The sequence below is a fragment of the Siniperca chuatsi genome, linkage group LG14 (genome assembly GCF_020085105.1).
Source record: "Siniperca chuatsi isolate FFG_IHB_CAS linkage group LG14, ASM2008510v1, whole genome shotgun sequence".
NCBI lineage: Eukaryota > Metazoa > Chordata > Actinopteri > Centrarchiformes > Sinipercidae > Siniperca > Siniperca chuatsi.
The window spans coordinates 28,692,936-28,717,714 of NC_058055.1; the positions used below are offsets into that span (position 1 = coordinate 28,692,936).

The 24,779-nt window shown below is 45.9% G+C and overlaps 2 protein-coding genes across 5 annotated transcripts in view; one reads left to right on the forward strand and one right to left on the reverse strand.

Moving 5' to 3' along the window:
- The first annotated feature begins 255 nt into the window (after positions 1–255).
- The window catches only part of alg8 (ALG8 alpha-1,3-glucosyltransferase), a 43,829-nt gene continuing 19,305 nt past the window's right edge, over positions 256–24,779 (forward strand). For 2 of the 4 annotated variants that reach the window (XR_006380614.1, XR_006380615.1), the window contains exons 1-13: positions 256–408; positions 1,407–1,485; positions 1,681–1,874; positions 3,562–3,671; positions 4,631–4,698; positions 4,822–4,948; positions 6,069–6,172; positions 6,313–6,433; positions 6,640–6,779; positions 8,338–8,477; positions 8,741–8,838; positions 9,205–9,277; positions 9,742–10,000. Coding sequence is in view for 2 of the 4 variants with exons in the window: in XM_044221330.1 (XP_044077265.1) it covers positions 320–408; positions 1,407–1,485; positions 1,681–1,874; positions 3,562–3,671; positions 4,631–4,698; positions 4,822–4,948; positions 6,069–6,172; positions 6,313–6,433; positions 6,640–6,779; positions 8,338–8,477; positions 8,741–8,838; positions 9,205–9,277; positions 9,742–9,970 (1,572 nt within the window). In the remaining 2 variants the exon portion in view is untranslated. Of the gene's footprint in view, positions 409–1,406; positions 1,486–1,680; positions 1,875–3,561; positions 3,672–4,630; positions 4,699–4,821; positions 4,949–6,068; positions 6,173–6,312; positions 6,434–6,639; positions 6,780–8,337; positions 8,478–8,740; positions 8,839–9,204; positions 9,278–9,473; positions 11,048–24,779 lie in introns of those variants that run through there. The other 2 variants (XM_044221330.1, XM_044221331.1) reach the window with 2 other exon arrangements.
- On the reverse strand, positions 12,478–21,962 carry guca1d (guanylate cyclase activator 1d). The gene is made up of 4 exons (XM_044221338.1): positions 19,032–21,962; positions 16,333–16,482; positions 14,175–14,262; positions 12,478–13,574 (listed from the first exon to the last, which is right to left on the reverse strand). The coding sequence occupies exons 1-4, from the start codon at positions 19,224–19,226 to the stop codon at positions 13,450–13,452; spliced, it is 558 nt and encodes a 185-aa protein (XP_044077273.1). The 5' UTR covers positions 19,227–21,962; the 3' UTR covers positions 12,478–13,449.

A 24,779-nucleotide genomic window follows, 5' to 3' on the forward strand; every position in this document is an offset into this window, starting at 1 on the left:
TACCTAAAGTTACATATTTTAAAAACATTAAAAACCTATAACGAGCATATAAAATACGATGCACTGTTAAACACCCAACAGTATATAAAATGGGTAAACTACATGTGAATGCGTCAGTAATAATAATTACTACTATTACTGCTAACTGCTAATTGCTAGTTAAATATTTTATTTTACAAAGGAAGCTCAGAATTCCTGAGTTTACGAGGCGACATTTAAGGCATCCACATGATTACGTCACTGTCTCTCTTGCAGAAATGGTGTCCGGCACGGAGCTGTCAATAAAGTTTTGTATACAAAAATCAACAACGTCACTGTCATGGCGGCGCCCGCGGCGGACAGTTGGAGCTGGTTCCCAGCGTTAGCACTGGGAGTTTCCTTCCTGAAATGTCTGCTTATCAGCGCCTAGTGAGTGGGATTATTTTGATGTGAACTAGCTTCATCGAGCGGTGCAGCTTCGGGCCGAAAGTTTTATTCAATAAACGATAATTTAAAAGCTTCTGCGAAGACTGTTAGCATCCGGCTAACAAACTGAAGTAGCTAACGTTAGCCACAAGCCAGAAGATCTAATTTTAAACTAAACATTAACGTTGAGGAAGTTGTTTGTGCAGCGGAATTAGTAGAGAGCAAAATGTGCGTGGAGCCGTTTGTTATATTAGACTTTAAATGAAGTGACGCTGTAACTTTAACTTGACGTGTTATTAACTTCCCGGATTATGTCGCCGAACAGCCTCAAGATGGCGCCGTTTTTTCATTAGAAGTTCGTTTTGAAGCCGCGTTGAAGTAAAGTTTCATTATTATTAATAATAAGTGACAACCTGAGGCACGTCTGGCTACAAAAGATTATTATGCGTTGTTACTTTGTTACGCGCTGTTATACTCTGTATGAAGTCCTCAGAAATATAATAAAGTGCAGTGTTACATCTGTCTAAGCCAAACGTCTCAGAAAAATCTCACATTTTAAGGATGTCTCGCTGATTTGCCAACGTACACACATCATAAAACATAACTGAGTATATCAACAGAGTCAGTATTAACTACTGGTAATTTCGGTATTAATACAATACAGCAACCACCAGGTTGTTTATTTCTCTCACCAGAGGCATCATAGTGGAGTGTAACCAAAATCAATCAGTTAAAATATCTCTAATCAAGAATCCACAGGGAACAATAGTTTAAGTTGGCCATTATTACACTACAGTACATGGGACATGTGTTGGCGCCCCTCACCTAACACATATGGATACATTTCTGTCTACCACCAGGGAGCTTTTCAGATGGTGTGACGGTCTTTGTCACATCAAACCAGACGTGTACATTAAAGTGGCAGTTTTCTGTATGGAGTTTGGTGTGACTTTGCCTCCGGGGTGAACGGCTGTTGATGTGCTGTTGTGTCTGTCCGTCAGTCATTCCACAGACTTCGAGGTGCACAGGAACTGGCTGGCCATCACGCACAGTCTGCCGGTGTCCAGGTGGTACCACGAGGTCAGTGCGGCTGCTGTTGTTTCGGACAGGAAGTATCCTTTAGCACGTTTCACACCACAAACATATTTATCTAATGAATGTGTCTAGTGAAATAAAGTCTTCAGCATGACACGCTGACGACACAAGCACGACATCCTCTGGCAGAACAGTGAAGACGTCTGTAGCTCTCCTTGGTTTTGTTCCCCGTCCCTGCAGGACACGTCGGAGTGGACTCTGGACTACCCGCCGCTGTTCGCCTGGTTCGAGTTCGGCCTGTCCCACGTGGCTCAGCACTTCGACAGAAACATGCTGGTGGTGCAGAATCTGGACTACGCCAGCCCGTCTACTGTACTCTTCCAGAGGCTGTCGGTCATCTTCACTGATGTGGTTTTTATCTACGCTGCCAGAGAGTGAGTCCAGAGTCAGATCGCAGCCTTTATTATCTCTAATTACATCTCCATCCGTCCTACAGACGCAGCAGGCTCTATTAGTGCAGCACAAAGGTGATTCACGGATTAAACAGAATTAAAAGACGATTAGAAGCTAAATAAATAACTTGTAATAAATAACGGTCCGCTAGCTGAAAACCCTCCGGTGTTTGTACTCAGCCCCGGCTCTGTAAACGGGAAACATGATGTGTGCGTCGGGTGACGTTAAACGACTTGCCCACAAACACTCAGCTGACTTTCTGGTTTGCCAGGATCTGCTGCTGTTGTGATGTTAGCTGTAGCAGCAGGAGAGTTGTGAGCGTCGCTGTCTGGAGCTGCTGTGCTGCTCTGGGAAACCGTCTCCTCCTCTCTGGCTGTTAGCTTCGCAGCAGCAGCTGTAGCGACAGTTTGCTAACCCACAGCCTAGCTAAGCTAACCCCTGACATAGCTAAGCTAACCCCTGACATAGCTAAGCTAACCCCTGACATAGATAAGCTAACCTACAATCTAGATAAGCTAACCTACATCCTAGATAAGCTAACCTACAACCTAGCTAAGCTAACCCCTGACATAGCTAAGCTAACCCACTGACATAACTAAGCTAACCTACAACCTAGCTAAGCTAATCCCCTGACATAGCTAAGCTAACCCCTGACATAGCTAAGCTAACCCCTGACATAGCTAAGCTAACCCACAACCTAGCTAAGCTAACCCCTGACATAGCTAAGCTAACCCACAACATAGCTAAGCTAACCCACTGACATAACTAAGCTAATCTACAACCTAGCTAAGCTAATCCACGACATAGCTAAGCTAACCCACTGACATAACTAAGCCAACCCACGACCTAGCTAAGCTAACCCACGACCTAGCTAAGCTAACCCCTGACATAGCTAAGGTAACCCCTGACATAGCTAAGGTAACCCCTGACATAGCTAAGCTAAACTACAACATAGCTAAGCTAATCCACAACATAGCTAAGCTAATCTACAACCTAGTTAAGCTAACCCCTGACATAGCTAAGCTAACCCCTGACATAGCTAAGCTAACCCCTGACATAGCTAAGCTAACCCACTGACATAACTAAGCTAATCTACAACCTAGCTAAGCTAATCCACGACATAGCTAAGCTAACCCACTGACATAACTAAGCCAACCCACGACCTAGCTAAGCCAACCCACGACCTAGCTAAGCTAACCCACGACCTAGCTAAGCTAACCCACGACCTAGCTAAGCTAACCCACAACAGCTAAGGTAACCCCTGACACAGCTAAGCTAACCCCTGACATAGCTAAGCTAACCCACTACATAGCTAAGCTAAGCTAATCCCTGACATAGCTAAGATAATCCGCAACCGAGCTAAACTAACCCCTGGCATAGCTAAGCTAACCCGCGACATAGCTAAGCTAACCCACAGCCTAGCTAAGCTAACCCACGATCTAGCTAACGTTAGTTACATTACCTGCTGTGTTTGTCACACCTTTACAGCAGCAGTGAAGAGCGAGGCGGCGGACTCTTCTCTAAAAAGCTCGTTAAAAGACAATAATTCATTCTGTGATTTATAAACACGGCTTGAAGCTTTTCTCAGAAACGGAGCGTCATGCAGCGTCTCCAGGCTCATCAGGTGTTTCCAGCAGCTCGGTCCTGATTGGCTCTCTCCTCCTCCAGGTGCTGCAGGTGTGTTCAGGGGCAGAAAGGCTCTCGGGACGTTTTGAACCGCCCGTCCTTCGTCCTGGCTGTTCTGCTGCTCTGGAACTTCGGCCTCCTCATCGTCGACCGTATCCTTCAGCCGTGACACCAGAACGCGATGTTAAAACGACCTGAAACAAGTCGCCACTTTGTCTCGCCGGGGACGCCGCACGCAGTCCTACCAGTGGTTTCACGCTATTCCCCGGATCTCCAGGTGGCAGTAGTGCGCCAGCAAAGACGGGGAAGAAGAAGACTGCTAGCTAGTAAACAATTCTGAGACTGAACAGTCTATCACAGGTCGTTTGGTGAAAATAATATTAAATATCATTAATATAGTCGGTTATTAACTGCACACGTCACTGTGTATTTTGATGCAGATCATTTCTGTAAGACGGTGTAGTCCCTCATTCTAAGTAGAGAGAAGAGTTGGTTTGAAAGAGGAGTCAAAGAAGCCGTTTTTGTGAAAAAAGAAAACCCCTCTTTGAACAGAAAGTTTACCACAGTGTATTAACACCGTGGTCAAGCCAATCACATGCTAATCAGGTGATGAGGGAGGTGCAGCCAGAAAACAATAGGCCTGATTACTGATTACTGGGCCATCATGGAAACAATTAGCTCAGTTTCAGGTGAAACTAGCTAATCAACAGATACTCAGGTAGACTCCTTCCTGAGGGCGGGGCTTAAGCAACACAGAGTAGCTTAAATTTCTGAGTTCTCAGACCATTTTCACAATTGAGAAAGACTTCCGGATGGGAGCCGAAACGTCTTGATTCTGAAAACAGCGTCCAGACGACTGCGACTGAAACCTTTTCTACGATATCATTTCTGTACTTCTTTAGTAGATTGTTTAAAGACATTTTCAGTAAAGAGTTTTACGTGTAAGGAATGTAAAAAACAAAAACAAATACACCTAAAAAGCTCGTTTAAGTTTCCATCATAACAGTCAGAACCTCAGTTTGTAGAAGTGCAGCTTTGAGCTCAGTTCGTATATTCTGCTCAGCTCGACCCTCAGTCGTCACGATGCAGCTTCCTTCACATTTTCCCCCAGACATTCATTTCCAGTATAACGGCTTCTTGTTTGGTTTCCTGCTGCTGTCGGTGGCCAAACACCTGCAGGTGCGCACCTGAGACCATGTGTTTCTGCTCAAAAGCTGCCCTGTAAATAAAGTTTGATGCTATTTGGACGGGGCTCCGCAGAAAATGATTCCATCTCTGTTTTTTGTTGTTTGTGTGGAACAGTCGTGCCACCTGCAGGGGGCGCTGCTGTTCGCCGTCCTGCTCAACCTGAAGCACATCTACCTGTACGTGGCTCCGGCCTACGGCATCTACCTGCTGAGGAGTTACTGCTTCACTCAGGACAACAAAGGTACGACACACACACCTGTTCGCCATCGTAACACAGGAAGCTGCACGTCCACTGTGCTGGTTGAATGAAATGAAAATGTCATCTTGCAATCCTTGAAAGTTTGTGAGGCTTTGAAAGTTTTTGAAAATAGACATGGGTCATTGAAAGTGCTTGAATGTCTTTTAGATATTTTTTTAATTAAAGTAACGTCACTGTAACACACTCAGGCCTCTCTGGTTAACTGTGATTAACCTTGATCCGCGTCTCAGTCTGGGCCTGGAAAGTCCTTGAAAAGTCCTTGAATTTGATGTTTAAGAAGGTGTGGGAACCATGCTGTGAATACACAACGGGGGGGACACTGAAACTGGGTCCACATCATACACCCTAGCAGTCACCTAGCAACTACCTGCAGTCACTTAGCAACTACCCGCAGTCACTTAGCAACTACCCGCAGTCACCTAACAACTACCCGCAGTCACCTAGCAACTACCCGCAGTCACTTAGCAACTACCCGCAGTCACCTAGCAACTACCCGCAGTCACCTAGCAACTACCTGCAGTCACTTAGCAACTACCCGCAGTCACTTAGCAACTACCCGCAGTCACTTAGCAACTACCCGCAGTCACTTAGCAACTACCCGCAGTCACTTAGCAACTACCCGCAGTCACTTAGCAACTACCCGCAGCCACATGACGAATACACAGTACCAACCACCTGGTGATATCCTAGCAACCGTGCAAAGCACCTTAGCAACCACTCCCTAGTTACTGTCCAGTGCACTATATTTGCTGTCTGAGTGTTTAGATGTGTCCGCTGTAAAGAGTCCTCAAACACTCCACAGCGCTAACAATCCCACAATGCATTGCTCCACATGTTGCAGATGTGAAAATTGCCTCCCTGCGACTCTACAACTGTCTGGAAGTGATCTTCCATCTAGGCAAACACCCGAAAGACCATAGTAACACCATAGCAACAACCAAGTAACACCGTAGCAACCAACCCAAACAACAAGAACGTTTTCTAGCGCCGAGCCGGGAGTCATGAAGCAGCAGAGTTTTTCTGAGGCATCAAACGTGTGAATCTTTCTTCTCGTTTTGTCCGTAAGAGCACGGAGTGTTTTTTTTTTTTTGGTTTTGTGCAGACGGGTCTGTCAGGTGGAGGAGTTTCAGTCCGCTCCGTCTGCTGGCTCTGGGCGGCATCGTGGCCTCGGTCTGCGCTCTGTCCTTCGGCCCCTTCATCGCCATGGTGAGTGCAGTCTCCGTCTGTCAACAGTCGTTCAGTTACAGACCACTTTGAAGCCGCTGAGGTTTGTCTGTAACAAGCCTTTTAGGCTCAGACGAGTTTGTTTACTGACTACGTTACTGAAGGTGTTGTGTTTATTTCAGGGTCAGCTCCCTCAGGTCCTGTCCCGTCTCTTCCCCTTTAAGCGGGGCCTCTGTCATGCCTACTGGGCCCCCAACGTCTGGGCCCTCTACAACATGCTGGACAAAAGCCTGGCGATGCTCGGTGAGGCTCCGCCTCCTCATAACGCTGTCGGATCAGGTGTAAACTTGTGTTTCTGTGATCTTTGATAAACGTTTCGAGCATCAGAAGCTACACTGAGGGCCAAATAATAAAAGAGTCCCACTGGTTGTGATTTCGACTCTTAATGTGATACAAAACCTCGCTGCTGCTGTTTTTCTGTTCATCGTACCATCCGTATACCTGTTCAGGTGTTCGTCTGAAGCTGCTGGGGGAGGCGGAGCTTCCTCGAGCCTCCATGACGGGCGGGTTGGTTCAGGAGTTTCAGCACTCGGTCCTCCCCTCCGTCTCTCCCTCCATCACACTCGTCTGCACTCTGCTCGCCATCCTGGTGAGTCACGACGAACTGTGACGGAGCGTTTAACGTTTAATATAGAGTCTGATACTTTTTTACACAGCAGCAGAAGATATGAAATGTTGATTTAATATGTATCTGTATCTTGTTTTTCATGAGCTACTTGATCCAAATACTGAAGGTCCTGATTCAAAACTATAAAGTTCATAAGCTTAAATTATTGATCTGATGTGAATGAAGGTTTAACTGGAGCATGTGACTCCTGACGTGAGATCAGCTGGTGGTTTTATTAGAGAAGACGGTTCACTCTGTTGGAGCTGCTGAGCTACAGAAACACTCAGTGTTGTTGCAGAGCGGAGCTTCTTCCCCCACAGAGGATCTTTGGTCGAGTTCAGACTCACAAACCGCAGAGCGCCATGAAGAGACGCGGCAAAGAGGCGCGGCAGAGCGCCATAAAGAGGCGCGGCAAAGAGGCGCGGCAGAGCGCCATAAAGAGGCGCGGCAAAGAGGCGCGGCAGAGCGCCATAAAGAGACGCGGCAAAGAGGCGCGGCAGAGCGCCATAAAGAGACGCGGCAAAGAGGCGCGGCAGAGCGCCATAAAGAGGCGCGGCAAAGAGGCGCGGCAAAGAGGCGCGGCAGAGCGCCATAAAGAGACGCGGCAAAGAGGCGCGGCAAAGAGGCGCGGCAGAGCGCCATGAAGAGGCGCGGCAAAGAGGCGCGGCAGAGCGCCATGAAGAGGCGCGGCAAAGAGGCGCGGCAGAGCGCCATAAAGAGGCGCGCAAAGAGGCGCGCAGAGCGCCATAAAGAGGCGCGGCTAAGAGGCGCGGCAGAGCGCCATAAAGAGGCGCGCTAAGAGGCGCGCAAAGAGGCGCGGCAGAGCGCCATAAAGAGGCGCGCTAAGAGGCGCGCTAAGAGGCGCAGAGCGCCATAAAGAGGCGCGCAGAGCGCCATAAAGAGGCGCGCTAAGAGGCGCGCAGAGCGCCATAAAGAGGCGCGCAAAGAGGCGCGGCAGAGCGCCATAAAGAGGCGCGGCTAAGAGGCGCGGCAGAGCGCCATAAAGAGGCGCGGCTAAGAGGCGCGGCAGAGCGCCATAAAGAGGCGCGGCTAAGAGGCGCGGCAGAGCGCCATAAAGAGGCGCGGCTAAGAGGCGTGGCAAAGAGGCGCGGCAGAGCGCCATAAAGAGGCGCGGCTAAGAGGCGCGGCAGAGCGCCATAAAGAGCGCGCTAAGAAGAGGCGCAGAGCGCCATAAAGAGGCGCGGCAAAGAGGCGCGGCAGAGCGCCATAAAGAGGCGCGGCAAAGAGGCGCGGCAGAGCGCCATGAAGAGGCGCGGCAAAGAGGCGCGGCTAAGAGGCGCGGCAGAGCGCCATAAAGAGGCGCGGCAGAGCGCCATGAAGAGGCGCGGCAAAAATTGTCACTTCAGCAAGAAATATTTTCCTTGTTTCAACAAACAAAGTTTAGAAGTTTTGCGTCCAGATGAATCATTTCATGTATTTTTTAATTAAAGTTCACTGTAATGAACTTTAACTTTCCTCAGACCAGGTGACTGTTTCTCCTCCTGTCTAACTTCCTTTCCTGTCCTTGTCGTCTCTGAAGCCGGCGGTGGCGTCCATCTGGCGGCGTCCTCGCGGTGCTCGGGGTTTTCTGCGCTGCCTGCTGCTCTGCGCTCTGGGCTCCTTCATGTTCGGCTGGCACGTCCACGAGAAGGCCGTCCTCATCGCCATCCTGCCTCTCAGGTCAGTATCTCAGTAAAATAAGTTGTTGTAACTTTACAGACGGGGATGGGAATAGAGTTTCCCAGATTCCTAAGAAGTCGAAACCCCGACGTAAAACTAGATAAAGAATATGAGGAGTGACTTAACAGAAATAAACCACAATACTGAATAATCTAAGCAAAAACAAAAGGTTAAGAATGGAACAAAAGCACGATGTAGCGCCCTTCATATAAAGGTGGTGTATTCTGACGGGAGGTAAACTTGGACTGCTTGTCTTCCTGTAGCATCCTGGCGGTTGAGAGCAGAGAGGATGCTGGGATCTTCCTGGTTCTGACCACCACAGGTCATTACTCCCTGTTCCCGCTGATCTTCACCCCCGCAGGTAAACGCCTGAGGTTTGATCTGAGCAGACGAGGGGAGGAATATGTCTGCTGTTATGAGTGTAGTTATGAAAGTCTGAAAAACTGTCAGTTAGCAGCTAAATTTAAGCTTTTGCGAAGTCCTCCAAATTTAATTTCTTCTTCACTTTCTGTCTTTCAGTCGCGTGTTGGTTGTTTTGGACTGTTGAGTTTCTCCATTTGGATTTTAAACGGCTTAAATTCAATTCCAGGGTGCATTTATTAAAAAAAAAAAACTAAAAAAAAACTAAATCGAGAAATCCTGAAACTTGCGTGAAGCCGTTCTGTCCGCTGTGATCTGCAGTCCTTCCTGAATGTAATGAAGTGACTCAGGCTTTGTGTTTTTGCAGAGCTGCCCATCAAAGTGGTTCTGATGCTGATGTTCACGATCTACTCCTTCACTGCTCTGAGGAAACTTTACAGGTAAAAACAAGTGTTATTGTCTTCGTATAAAACCTAAAAAGTAACGCTTTTATGCAGAGTTACATTTGACTTTTCTTCAAAAACCAACAGATGCACTGTTTCCTCCTGTTTGTTTGATTAAAAACTACAGCGAGCAGCTTTTTAAACAGGAATCTATATATCTGTGAGGTGTTTATTTAAAGATTTACGTCTTCAGCAGGAACCAATGGGCTCGCAGCTGAGAGCCGCAGACAGGAAGTGAGACGGTACTGAGAGACGGACCGACGTGTTGGTTTGGGTCTGATGACAATGAGAATATATAGAATAACAACAGTTATACTTTAAATTCATGTTGGTCAGAAACATAATGTTACAGATATCTTGTGGCGATAACAAAGACTCCGATACCCAGAGTGCTTTGCAGCGGCATCAGAGAACTCGCTGTTCTGTACTCCTTCAGTAATTTACCGACTCTCTCCTCTCAGTGGTCAGGGGTCTCTGCTCCGTCCTCTGGAGTCCGTCTACCTGCTGGGACTGGTTGCCGTGGCGATCGCCTGCGAGATCCTCTTCCCTCTGTCGCCGTGGCAACAGAAGCTGCCCTTCCTCCCCCTGCTGGTGACGTCGGTGTACTGCTCTGTGGGCGTCTGTTACTCCTTCCTGCGTCTGTATGTCAGTCTGCTGAGGCAGGAGGAGGAGAAGCCCAAACAGCTGTGAGACGCCGTCCTGTTACCCGAGAGCTCACAGGTTAGATCCCCAACACACCTGCGTCCCTGAGCGCGACACGTGCCCCCGAGCAAAACACTCGGACTCTGACTGCAGTCATCGTTAATGCTCCTCAGCCTGTGAACTGTTAGCCACCAACACAGCCGCAGTCATTAAACAAAATGTTTACATGTCACACACCGTGGAGGCGCTTGTTTGATTGTATTCGTGTTGAATTCACCTGCAGTTGTGTTGTACGGTACACTGGTAAATAATCGAAGGTTTAAAATGACAAGTGCGGCAAAGCCAGACCTCTCAGAATGTGTGACATTACACTGTGTTGTATCTCTGTGGTCTTGAGCTTCAGTACAGGCAATAACAGCAAAGAGTCGCAGTAACAGTTCATATATTTACGGCCCAGGTGTCTCAGGTCGACAGCAGTAATTAGCGATCACTATGTACCTGTCCTACTCGGCTCGACCGTTCTGTTTTTTTTAAATCTGTCTCTCAAAAGTCCAACAACTTGTGAAATCGCTGGACTCTCCGAAGCGTAACCTGCCGCCACACGGGGAGGAAGTGTTCAGCAGGTGCTCCCTCCCACAGCGCTCGCTACCTGTCTCTACCTCAGACTGAACAAACCACCTGCACGCCGATCAGTCGACTCCAGAGACGTGCAGCTCACATCAGCGCTCACTAATTACATTCACTATATTATATTAATTCAGTAACTTGATGGCAGAGCAAAAGCAAACTTGTCTGTTTGGTATCGGGGGCCAATCAGGACAGGCACTATAGGTGTGACTGTGGTCTGCGTGTGTGTCAGCACTGTGACCTGTCCAGGTACACCCCCACCTCATCACCAGTGCATGCTGGGATACACAACCCTCTGAGCAGTAACTCTGAGCATCCGCTCGGCTGAAAGATTTCTGTATTTATTTGAAAATATTTGAACTTTTATGGCGCCGCAGAATGGAAACCTGTCAAAGTGAAAGCCGGAGAACGCGGCCTGTGTTCCCTCTTTACATCACGAGCAACTCGACATTTATGATGTTTGTTTTTCTATATTTTCAAATAAAAGATATACATTTATTTTTCGTGTATGTGATGTTTTACTGTGACTGACTTTTACTCACATCTTCACCTTCCACAAAAATGTATCCGACTGGATTCAAACAAACAGAGCAGGTGAAGAAAAACATCGACAGTAATGATTTTTGATTGGTTAGCGTTGATGTCACGGTTTAAATGAAAGACACAAAGTTTGTTTAAAAACTTTATTGATAAGGCAACACAAAACGTGATTGGTTAACATGAACTTTTACGGGACATAGTTTCACTGTAAATATCTCTCTGTTGCGCTATAAGAAGTGTTAGCGTTGATGCTAACCTGCAGATCAGATCTGACTGTACGACTATCAGTTAGCAGCTTTAAGGACAAAATGGCCTCTTTTCTTTAACCCTAACCAGCAAGAGTTCATAACCAGTTTTCTACAAACGTGTTCAAACGTCCCCCTCCGTCGTCTTGATCTTGTCTCGCACATCGTCATATAAAAGTAAAAAGGTTTTCAACATTCAAATCATTCAGTAGATTCCTTTTGAACTTCAAAATAAGAGACCGGTCGCACGAAACTAACAACTAATGCTGTCAAAGAACAAAATCAAATAACAATGTTTACATGTTGTTGTGCATCCAAACATCGTTTCTGCTTGTTTACATCAAACTTGAAAACACATTGAAGCAGTTTAAAAAGTTAACAGAGATTTCCTTCAAATTAAAACCAAATGAACGACGGTTTGAAGGTTTTACACTTTACACTGGTTTGACCTGGTGTGGCCTGGTTTGCCCTGGTGTGGCCTGGTTTGCCCTGGTTTGCCCTGGTGTGGCCTGGTTTGCCCTAGTGTGGCCCTGGTGTGCCCTGGTGTGGGCCCTGGTGTGCCCTGGTGTGGGCCCTGGTTTGCCCTGGTGTGCCCTGGTATGGCCTGGTTTGCCCTGGTGTGCCCTAGTTTGCCCTGGTGTGCCCTGGTGTGGGCCCTGGTGTGGGCCCTGGTTTGCCCTGGTGTGCCCTGGTTTGCCCTGGTGTGCCCTGGTATGGCCTGGTTTGCCCTAGTGTGGCCCTGGTTTGCCCTGGTGTGCCCTGGTATGGCCTGGTTTGCCCTGGTGTGGCCCTGGTGTGCCCTGGTGTGGGCCCTGGTGTGCCCTGGTGTGGGCCCTGGTTTGCCCTGGTGTGCCCTGGTATGGCCTGGTTTGCCCTGGTGTGCCCTAGTTTGCCCTGGTGTGCCCTGGTGTGGGCCCTGGTGTGGGCCCTGGTTTGCCCTGGTGTGCCCTGGTATGGCCTGGTTTGCCCTAGTGTGGCCCTGGTGTGCCCTGGTGTGCACTGGTGTGGCCTGGGTTGCCCTGGTGTGGCCTGGTTTACTCTGGGTGTGGCCTGGGTTGGCCTGGTTTGCCCTGGTGTGCCCTAGTTTGCCCTGGGTTTGGCCTGGGTTGCCCTGGTTTGCCCTGGTTTGCCCTGGGTGTGGCCTGGTTTACTCTGGGTGTGGCCTGGGTTGGCCTGGTTTGCCTTGGTGTGGCCTGGGTTGGCCTGGGTAAATCTCTGGACTGGCCTGGTGCCAGAGGAGCTCATGGATCAGGTTGTTGAGGATTACTTTGCTCCGCTCTGTGGTGGAGGCCAGAAATGGAAAATGGATTTTCTGACCCTCAGTGGGTTTTTCTGAAAGCGATGCTACTGTTTGGTATGTTTTTGTGTTTTAAAGCAGGAAGTTTGTCAAGCCTTGAGCTTGTCCTTACAACATAAAGCTCTGCGGTGGCGAAGCTGTCGGCAGATCAGCTCCGTTACGACTCAGGCTGCTGAACCTTTTACAGCTTTAAGAGGATCAGCAGCTTCAGAGCAAAGACTCCCAGCATGCTCTGCTCACAGAGACAGAACCGACCTCAACTGTGGCTGGGCGATGTGGTCGAAATCACGATCACAGCGTTAATAAAGATATTCTCAGACATCAGTGCGGATGTCAGCTGTTCTGCTTTACATCAAACCAAACCTGAGGTTCGGCGTCCAGCCCTCGGCGTGTTTGGTATCTGTGGAAACTGGAATCGTCACTATAATTCAAAATAAAGTTCTGTGGTTTGAACATTTTTGGACAAACGTGATCTTTGTGACGGTGGACTCCTGAGGGATCAAGGTGGCGGCTGGAAAACGGAAACATCGAAGTCTCCGTCGAAGATATCTTTGTTTCAAAAATGAATTTGTTTCTCACCCTGATGCCCGGAGGCGAGGAGCAGCCAGACGCTCAGAGGCTGGGCGGCCAATCACAGTCCATCGCAAAGTTCTACATTTTCAGCGTCCCTTGTTTCCCGCTGCCTCGCTCCAACTGTCAAGCCTTTTCTCTTTCTTTGAAGGGGAGTGAGGGTTGATTATTATTATTTTGGATGGGGTTTGGAGGATTTCTGCTTCAGTCAGTCTTTGTCGTCCCGCTGCACCTCCGGCTCCGCGCTCTCATCCCGCCCGGCCCTCCACGATGATGACTAACACCGGCGTCAGGTCCATCATTTTCTTCAGCATGTCCATGATGTCCTCGTGGTCTTTGGCTCCCTCGATGAACTCCTCCAGAGTCATCTCACCTGAGGGGTCAAAAGACAGTTGAGGGGTTATAATGGGGAATGGAAACTAAATGGGTTTGTTGTATTTCAGCAGCACCAGTCCTGCTCTGAGGGAGTCCGGGGTACACGCATCACAACAAACAATAAAACAACAAGAAACATGTAAAACCGAGCGCTGCTCATCGAGTGTTCTGATGTCCGCATGTTTCACTTTATGTTTGAAAGCCTGTCCAGCTGATTCCAGGTAGCGGCTCCATAATACGCAGCTTTGTGGCTGCGGGGATTTCAAGGAGACGTGGATCCACGTGGACTTTGTGTGACCATTAGTGGCCGGTGGTGAAGTCCACCTAAACACTTCTGTTGGGTATCTGAGGGTTTACAAATGCCTTTGCACCGTCTTAGCATGCTGAGAAGCTAACAAGCCCCACATGCATGACTTAAGCATGTTATTATGTGAGCCAGTAGCATTTTCACAGACCTGTCGGCCGATTTGAAAGTGGTTTGCCTGCAGCAGTACTAAAGTCTGTACTGGTAGTAATCGTCGTAGCAGAGCCATTAGCGTTAGTGGTATTAACGATAATATCATCAGCTGCTGTCAGGAAGCAGCGTCTTGTTCTTTACCTTCTCCCTTCACATCGATCCTCTCAAATATGAGCGAGACGATTTCCTCGGGGTCGATGTCTCTGTTGCGTGTGATGTCCTGGATGGCCTGCAGGGGGAGACACACAGTCGGACTCAGATGCAAACCACGGAAGCAGGACAACAGAACGAGGACAAAACAACCTTAAAAAGCTCAGAATCTGCACTTTTTGTTCTGCAGGTTTGTTCACTTTTGTCTGAACGATGAAGATGAAATCCGAGGAGTCAAAGATTATTAGAATAATCTGTGTTTGAATGTCGGGTATGGAGGATCATTTTGCCCAGAATTAAACTTAAGAGGGAAAATGGAAAACAAAGTTTTCCTTTTCTGTTACACATTTCAGTTTCAGCTTTTGCATTTAAGCTTTTCTGTTTTCCATTTCAGGATTTGAAATGTCACTTTTCAAACTGCTTCCTTTTTCTTTTTAGCATTTAATTCTGGCCTGATTATCCTGAGTACTAAAATCTAATAATAGTTTGCCATTTTCTCTTAATTGTTCCACGTAATTGTGGGTAAAATGATCCTCCACAGCTGGAGCTGCAGAGGGTGAAGCGCTCCACAGCAGACTGGACCCTCTGACTGGTTTGACGTCCAGATTAACTGGGTCGCAGCCGTTCGACACACTTCCAGCAGCTTCCTGCCGACTGATAGATTGAGCTCCTTCAGCAGATTAACGCTCATCTTATTTCAGAGCTAATCCAGCCAAGTCAAGCAGCTTCCACACTGCTGATTCACTCCGGTTCTCAGAGCTTCTGTTCTTCATGATAAACCCCCTTTAAATTTATTTAAAGTTCTGAAATATATTTCAGTTTTTATAAATTTCCTCTAAATTGACATATTTGGTATCTTTTGAAGAAAATTTGAGGATGAATAACTGACATTAGTGCGTCATGCATACAGCTGTGCCCTGCCTGCAAGACACAATCAATCAATTAATCTATTAGAAATTACATTTATATACAACTTAGCAACAGTAAAAACATTTTCTATTAATATAATGAGGAACTGTTGTTAACGTGTCTGGCAAGTTGCAAAAATGTTCACTGACGACGTTTTTCATTTGTTTTCCTCCAACATGTCCGATCTTACAAACCTGTCCAGCTCGTAGTGAGTGCAGCATTATGAAACCGGTTCTGTTTAGACCCTCGCAGCTCTTCGAGGTTACTGAAAGATCCTCGTCTGGTTTCAGACCAAAAGTCTGCAGTGGCTTCAGACACGACGTGTTTATTAGCATTTAACTGAAACCACCATCGTTCACCAAAAACTTCAACTTTAACCAAAGTGCTTTTGTTGTCTAAACCACAGACGGGACTCAGGATGTGAACCCGGACTCTGGAGTCAAAGTCCAGAACTTTGGACGTCCACCATCCACCCTGACCCCCACCCTGCGACTACTTTGTGGTTCATAAAAGTAGCGCTTCATTTACTCAAAAAGACTTACGTTTGTCAGCACAACAAAATGGGGAAAACAGTTTAGTAATTTAAACCTGTAATTTGTAGGAGAAACTAGAGAAAAGTCCAAAAATAGAGAAACAACTTTCAGAATCAAATCTTCAGAGCTTCACTGTCTACAAGAGAATTCATAAATCACAGGAGAAATCAAAGTAAATACTAATTAATTAATCCAGCTTGCCTTCTTTTCCAGGTTTTTGAGACAAAGTTAAGAAACTTAAACAACCCTAACCCAGTTTTTCATCATCTGATCCCCAGAATATTTCAGGGTTCAGTCGAGTCCTTTCATAAATGAACTCTCTTAAATCCTAATTTGTACAGTGCAAAAGAAAAAAGGACTCGCTGTCCACGTCGGACCTCCTGAATGTTTTTGACTCTACCGCCCGGAGGAAGAGCAGCAGCTCTCAGCTGAAGATCTTTAGATGTTACGTGCGTTGATGCGTCTTTCTTCTCTGGCGTCTCAGCTGGTTTCTGGAGGTTTATTCTGGACGGACGCCAGAGACGATGACGTCCTCTGGAAGTGAATGTAAGTGATGTCACATTTCACACATTTGTGCGACTGCGATTTTCCACATTCAGCATGAATCCTGACTGACTGAAACCCTGACATTGTACTCGTTCGTGGGTTTGTGCCGAGCCTCGTCGATGATGCTGAGGTCACATGGTTTGTGTTTGTGTGATGATTACCGAGAAGATGGTCTCCAGTTCTTCCCTGTCGATCTTTCCGTTGCCGTCCTGGTCGAACAGTTTAAAGTACCACTTTAGTTTCTGGTTGATTTCTCCTTTCAGCATCAGACTGACGGCTGCGATGTACTCCACAAAGTCGATATAACCGTCCTGCAGACAGAGAAGAGGGAGATTAAACCAACGTGAGGATCAGTTTCTCTGAAGATGTATTAGTTTTGTTTTCAAGTTAAACTTCGTCAGCTCTCCAAAACTAAAGCTGGGTATTTAACCTGTAGATCGTCTGGTCAGATGCATCTTATTTTTACTGACTCCTGATTTAAATCATCATTTTGCCAGTGAAAAAACTCTGCATGAGGAATTCAAGTTTGTGAAACTGTAGAGAAGATTTGTCGTTGTGGAAAAATAAGAGAACGTGCAAATTCAGTTTGAATTAGAAAAAAGAAATGCTTTTTGCGAACAGTACCAGTTGAAAGCCGAAAACTCAAAGTTCCCACACTGGATGTGACACTGAACAACACTTCAACACACACAACTATACATGTACACAAAGTCCGACTCTCTCCCTCTGCTTTGTTCCGTATCACAGCATCTGTTCTGTCTTCATTTTCCTGCACCTGCTGATTATTTTCTCAATTAACTGATTAATTGTTTGGTAGATAAAATGTCAGAAAATGGTAAAACCAAACAAACAGCCATCACAGTTTCTCAGAGGCCGAGGTGACGTCTTCAAATGTCAAAGAGATTGTTTCCTGTGATCAAAAACCAGAAACACATTCAGATTTGACCAGTAAATATTTGGCATTTATGCTTAATTAATGACTTAATTGATTGGTTGAGAACAATATCACAACAATAATAACAATATATCTTATCTCTTGCATTACATCAGATCAAACTCTTCAAATGTGTAAAACAAAAGCTTCAGAAACTCATTTTGAAGTTTAGTTTATTACAAATCGCTTCGAATTAATTTTTGGCAGCAGAAGTTTATAAAATGATATGATCGTGTCATTACAATACGTTTCCACTCATAATCAATAAAAGATAGTGAGTTATCGCCCGGTCCTACAGCATGTAAATGTGCTTGGGAATTATTATATTCCATATTTTTCATGTATACACAGAAATCACAATGTCAGGTCGTGGAAACATCGTGGAAACATCGCGGAAGAGTCGCGGAAACGTCGCGGAAGAGTCGCGGAAACGTCATGGAAGAGTCGTGGAAGCGTCATGGAAACGTCGTGGAAGAGTCGCGGAAGAGTCGTGGAAACGTCGCGGAAGAGTCGCGGAAACGTCGTGGAAGAGTCGCGGAAACGTCGCGGAAGAGTCGTGGAAACGTCGCGAAACGTCGTGGAAACGTCGCGGAAGAGTCGCGGAAACGTCATGGAAACGTTGTGGAAGAGTCCCGGAAACGGCGCGGAAATCTATTGGCCAAAATGAATCGTGCATCAAACTAAAACTCTGAGCTCTCTGTTGTTAAAAAAGCAAGCCTTTCGCCCTGTGATGTCCTTCCCCGGATGGAGTCCAGTCCCTGAGCTCTCAGGACATCCTGAACGTCACCGCCACGCACTCTGAATCCACTTAACTCGCCGTGAACACACACAGCAGGGATAATAGCTCTGCATGCCAACACTGTAAGCCAGCAGAGAGCCAGTGTCAGTTGTGCGTCAGCATCTCTGCAGACTGAAGCTGGTTTTTAACACTTTGCTCTCTGCAGCAGTTTTATTAAGATGCAGAAACAAAAATATCATTTGGGGTCAGAAAACAGCATAAAATGTCTCGATTACATTTTCTAGAATAATATGAAATAAAATAATGAGACCAAATACAAGCACAAACATTTTAGCGTGAAAGTTCAGTCTTGACTTTGGAAATAGTAGTTTGACAAAATAATCATAACTCAAGGTCTACTTACAAGGTTTTACTGAAGCTTTCAATCACATCTCACGGTCTTCATCAGTTAGTGGAGTTATCGCGACTGAAATGTCATGCTGAGGTCACGTGATGACAACTGAGCAAACTCCATCCACAGATGAAAGCCATGAGATGCAGTTAAAAGCTCCATAAAGAAGCTAGTTAGTGGACCTTGAGTTAAGATTCTTTATTCATAAAAGTGCAAAGAAGTTTAAAAGTTACAAGTGCGTTTATCTGATTAATCTGCTGGATATTTTCTCCATTAATCAGTTCGTTTTGTCTTTAATAGGTCAGAAATATGGCTCTTATAATTCAGATTATCCCAAAAGTGACATTCAAGTGTCTCGTTTTATCCGACCAGCTGTGCAAAACAAAGGAAGACATTCAGTTTTCAGTTGAACGTGACAAAGAAAAGCTTCACATTTCCACATTTGAGAAGCGGGAACCTGCAAGTTTCTGGCATTTTTGGTAAAAAAAAAAAAAAAAAAAAAGAATAACAATGATCAAAATTAGTTTTCAGTCGATGTTTGTGTCAGATGTTTGTGCTCATGGCCCCAGTGAGGCTTAGACTGGCTCTGGTCCAGTGAAACCAGTAGACTAACCAGAGGCAAAGACTTCAGTTGTGAAATAAAACCGAAAAGGACAGATTTGACATTTCAGCTTTCGGCTGCTGCTCTTTTAACCGACAACAACTCGTTATATTTAGACAACGTTTAACGTTTAATTCAGAACCTTTATTTTGAAACCCCTCGCTTTGTGTGAGTGTGTGTCGGTGTGAAACGCACCCCGTCCATGTCGAAGGTGAAGAAGACCTGGTCCACGTAGCTGTTGGCGTTCTCGCTCATGCCCTTCAGGCCCAGGATGGCCTTCAGCTCGAACAGCGTGATGAGGCCCGACGGAGACTCTCGCATGAACTTGTTGTACCAGTGGTGCATGTCCTCCGCCAGGATGTCGTCCAGGTTCGAGCCGTGGTTCCCCATTGGTGCGGTCCGACAGGTGCACCGAGGTGAAGAGAAACAAAACCTCCAAGAAAAGGAAGACTGAGGAATTCTCCTTACCTGGAAAGAGAGGGTTTTAGAAAAAGAGACGAAACCAGCAAATGACCTCAGACAAGAACTGCAGGCCTCATTTGATCCTCAGTGGACGGATGTTCAGTAAGAGCTCGGTAAAGGTGTCTGCAGTCCTTTTCTTGGGACAGAGAAGAAGAAAAATGACAAAAAGGTTAGAAATCCGTGGCGTCGGCAGCAAGGCCAACAGACTTCAGCAGCAGGAGGGTCGACATCCAGGCAGAGAGCAGATCTCAGGACTCTCTGACCCTCTTACGTCCTGGAGGAAAATTCAAGGAAGCACCGGAAATAGCTCCCTAATGGGATCAGGCCGGCCTGCCGCAGGGTTCTGCTGCCAGAGGCCGAGCCAAGAGGCTTTACCTGCCGTGTTCAGGTTAGGCAGCGGGGCCGGCCCTGGACGCAGGGTGGTTATATAACACTTTAACAGGAAGGTTTCTACCAGTTAACTGTGGCACTTTATTTGGATAGTCCGCCTCCAGATAGTTTGTAGAGTATTTGTAACATTTCAGCAGCTTATTATCTGAGATTCAACAAGTCAACTGTTTCCCAAATGAACCGTTTTCTGATTTTACACCACTGTGGTTAAGGTTTGGTTTAGGCACAAAAAACATCTTGGTGAGGGTTTGCTCATGAACTGCCACGTACTGATAATCTGTTAAACATCTACAGACAAAGTCAAACAGTTCAAATGTTACAAATACTCGATTCTTGAGTATTGCCCCATCGTGATGCATCAAACAGACTGGACAGTGGAGGAAAGTAACTAAGTACATTTACCCAAGTATGATTTTGGGATACTTGTACTTCTGTTTGTAGTGAGAAATCCAGGGAAAGGAAGTGATTATTTTAAAATAACGGGAAAAAACCTTCAACCCCAGTCACTCTGGAGCTCCTGTCCACTGAGGGAAATTTCACACTGAACAAATCTTCAAATCAGCTCAAATTAACTCATTAAGACATCTGGCGACTTAAGCTTGGGACGAACCTGAAGACCATCTGAACGCTACAGTAAAGTAACTGTAAATCCACCAGACAACACACTGAACCTCTGCAGGTAGACGACCCTGCAGATCCCACCTGAACACCAACTGTCACATGATCTTGTAAAAACAAACATGGACGCCAACCAGCAGCATGTTGATATGCAGCGACATTTGTGCTGAAAAGACCAAAAAACGGGAGTCTGGCGAGATCCTGGATGGAGGCCTGCAGGACTGCAGAGCCCACAGAGGGAACTTCAGGTACGGATGTTTATTTACAGGTGCGTCTCCCACTGATGACACAAGTGACGTCATCATCGGTCGCCGAGTCAGTCGCAAATATCAAACGTTTAAAAACATCTTGGTGACAACGACGGGCAGCGACTGGATCTGAAGACTTCAAACACTCTGTATGGACGAGACTGGAACAGGTCCGGTCTGGAACAGACCCGGTCCAACTTGGTCCCATCAGTCGTCACAAATAGACCAATCATTGGAGAGACAGTCCTAATGCAGGACTTTACATTCATTGATCCGTTCGTCGGCTTAGTCTCAGTTCATTTTCATTGGCTGAGATCTTTCATGTCTCTTTCAGCTTCCATTTATCGATCTGTTCTTTTTTTCTGTGCTGACATTTAAACATTTCATCCCAGTTTCTGTGACCTTTGACCTTGTGAAGTTCAGAGCTGCTGGTAGTGATCCAGTTAAACCCATAATGACGACTTCAGAGGAACACTGGGAATCGTACAGTCTCGGCTTTTTTCAGAATTTTAGATTAACAAACAACATCCGTGTCTTTTTTATTTTTTAGAACATTTAAAATGTGGATTTTTAATCTTAAAGACAAATGTTAAGAAACATTACTTCACCTGATCCAGATAAATCTGCTCCTCTGAACAGGGGCGGGACCAGAGGGGTGACCAGGGCTGGCATGGCCCCGCATGGAATCTGACTGGCCTCCCCTGGTGCCCCGCCTACCTGAGTCAGAAGGTGACAGGTAGTTGTCTTATTATTATCACGTAAGGATTACTGAACAGGCCAGAACCTCTGTATGAAGTTAGTCTTGGTGTCAAAAATATACCTGGAGAGGAAGGCTTTTTCCTATGTTCAGTGATTGTGACGGTATATCCTTGTAACTTGGTGATGATGTCACTGATTGTGAATCACCTCCAGGTGTGGGTCGTATAGATACATACAGTGTATATATAGATATGGGTATATATGTGAGGCTGTATCTGAGGCTTGTGTGGTCCAAACGCCGGCCACAAGATCATTCGTGTGCGGCCATCTTCTCTTCATTTCACGAGTGTTTGTCCTTTTTTTATTACCGTAACAGTTACGGACAGTCTGAGCTCCGCAGCACTCAACATCACAGCATCAACAGCTTTACTGAGAAACAATGTCGGCGTGTGTTAATCAGATCAGAGTGGCAGCAGGTTAAAGCACAGCGGAGCTTTAATTAACCTCCACAGTGGAAACGCCGCTGCAATGATCCGAAGCTGACAGGAAGGAATCAGCAGAGGCGCTGCTCTCACTGCAGTTTGACTGCTGCTGTTCAGCTTTTGTTAACCAGAAGACAGGCAGGCAGGCAGACAGACAGGTGAACAGGCAGGCAGACAGACAGGTGAACAGGCAGGCAGGCAGACAGACAGGTGAACAGGCAGACAGACAGGTGAACAGGCAGGCAGACAGGTGAACAGGCAGACAGGTGAACAGGCAGGCAGGCAGGCAGACAGGTGAACAGACAGGCAGGCAGGCAGACAGGTGAACAGGCAGACAGGTAGGTAGACAGACAGGTGAACAGGCAGGCAGGCAGACAGACAGGTGAACAGGCAGGCAGGAAGGTGAACAGGCAGGCAGGTAGGTAGACAGACAGGTGAACAGGCAGGCAGGAAGGTGAACAGGCAGGCAGGAAGGTGAACAGGCAGGCAGGCAGGTGAACAGGCAGACATGTGAACAGGCAGACAGGCTGCTGCCAGCGTGGCTGATCAAAACTACATGTAGAATCTCATTCACAAAGATGAATCAGCCGGACTGAACCTCTGAGTCTGAATCTGGTTTCACTTCTGTCTGAAACTAACATTTCCATGTAAGACGGTGTGTCGAGTCTTGAACTGAAACTTGTCGAGAGAGGTCACATGTTCGCCTCATTGCCTCCTGAAATGTTTTAATCCTGGTTCCACCATGTAAAGGGTTAGTCTCCTAAAGTCTGTGACCTTTCACCTGTTGTGTCAGTGTTATTCTCCATCACACTGATGTTACTGCAGGAACCCTGAACACCTGTCTTAAACCCATATTCTCCCAGCATGCCTCTGGGCTCCAGGTTTGTAGAGTCTGGCAGCGAGTCTACAGTTTCCAGGCAGCCGTCTGTTGTTGATCTGTTTTATTTCGGGCAGCAGTGAGACTGGATGTGAGTGTATCGGAGGATCAGGTCTTTTCCAGGTACGAGCCCTCAGTAGATTACGAGTTAGCGAGTCGTGTGGAGACGAGCCAGCTGTGGAAAGTCCTCATCATCACTGAGCTGTAAGTAGAGATTCAACACTAACTCACCTTTTCAAACTGTGACATCACTCAGGTGTTTCATTTATTATGTAGAGTCACAGAAATGGTACAAAACACGCAATACTTTTTTAAAATTACCACAGAGCTTTTAAAGGACATTTTTATTTGTGTCCCAAAATCACAGATCATTTTTTAATTTTGCAGAACTCTAACGTTAGATACTCGGTTCGGATAACACAAAAACACTCAAAGAAAAAAGCGAGAAGCTCCACAGTTTGTCCTTCTTGCATAAACGATTCATGAAATGAGACGGTGTAGTCCCTCATTCGTCCAGGAGTCCCATCGTAGAAAAGGTTTCAGTCGTAGTCGTCTGGACTCTGTTTTCAGAATCAAGACGTTTCGGCTCCCATCCGGAAGTCATTCTCAATTGTGAAAATGGTCTGAGAACTCAGAAATTTAAGCTACTCTGTGTTGCTTAAGCCCCGCCCTCAGGAAGGAGTCTACCTGAGTATCTGTTGATTAGCTAGTTTCACCTGAAACTGACCTAATAGTTTCCATGATGGTCCAGTAATCAGTAATCAGGCCTGTTGTTTTCTGGCTGCACCTCCCTCATCACTGTTAAGTACCTGATTAGCATGTGATTGGCCAATCATATGCTAATGATTGGCCAATGCAGGGCTTAAGCAACACAGAGTAGCTTAAATGTCTGAGTTCTCAGACCATTTTCACAATTGAGAATGACTTCCGGATGGGAGCCGAAACGTCTTGAATTTGAAAACAGCGTCCAGACGACTGCGACTGAAACCTTTTCTACGATTCATGAAATATTTGAGGCATTTTTTTTATATAACCTGTCAGGCTCATAAAACCTTCAACCTGATAATCAGACTGAACGTCCTGCGACAGACGCTCTTTGGATACCTAAGTACATATTTAAGGTACTTGAGTGTTTCCGTTTTGTGCCACTTTATACATCTCGGAGGGAAATATTGGACTTTTTACTCCACTACATTTATCTGACAGCTTTAGTTACTTTTCAGATTAAGATTTTACAAACACATGATCAGTTTATGATGCACTGTTATATATTAAACTACCCAACAGTATATGAAGTAGTTAAAATCACCTTGGCGAACTACAACCTTAAAGTACTGCGTACATATCATATTACTACATCAGTAAAAACACTGGATAATGAGTACTTTCACTGCTGATACTTAACTACTTAAAGCTGATAATACCTGTGTACTTTTACTTAAGTAAAATCTTGAATGCAGGACTTTTACTCGTAATTATATATTTTCATAGTATAGTATTGCTGTTTTTACTTAAGTGAATGATTTGAATACTTCTTCCATCGCTGCCAATGTTGAACATAAAACAAGGAAAATTCTCTAAAGACATTAAAGTGCAGATAAACATTAATGTAGCAAAAATTTGCATTTTATTTCAGTTTCAGACTTAAAGGCACAATGTGACGTCTCCAGCTTTAAAATTTGACTACAGAATTTACAGTTTCTTTACCTGCTGTGTCTTTCTGCAGTTTTAAAACAATAAAACCTCCATGCTGGGAGTTTTTTATGAATGTTTATGAATGGAATAAAGCTTCAGGTGTGACTCAGCGAACACAGAAACAAAATTACTTCAGGACAAGCGTGTATCTTATGTTGACACTATACATTTTGTTGCACAACTCCAGAAGCCGTTGGTGCTTTAAATAAACGTACAGACACCAGAAATCACTCATCACCATCATCATCATCAGTCACAGCTCTGAAGTTACCGAACAGCAAGAAAACATAATAATGAAAACTATTACAATCACATTATAAAGGAACAAATCGGTGCAGTGTAAAAAGGCTTTGAGTCGAGGGTTAGTAAAAACAAATTCACATCAGGAGTTTTCTTGTCAAGCTGCCCTTCATACTGAATTAATGCTGGACCTTCAGTTAAATTCTCAATTACATCAGCGATTCTTTACAAG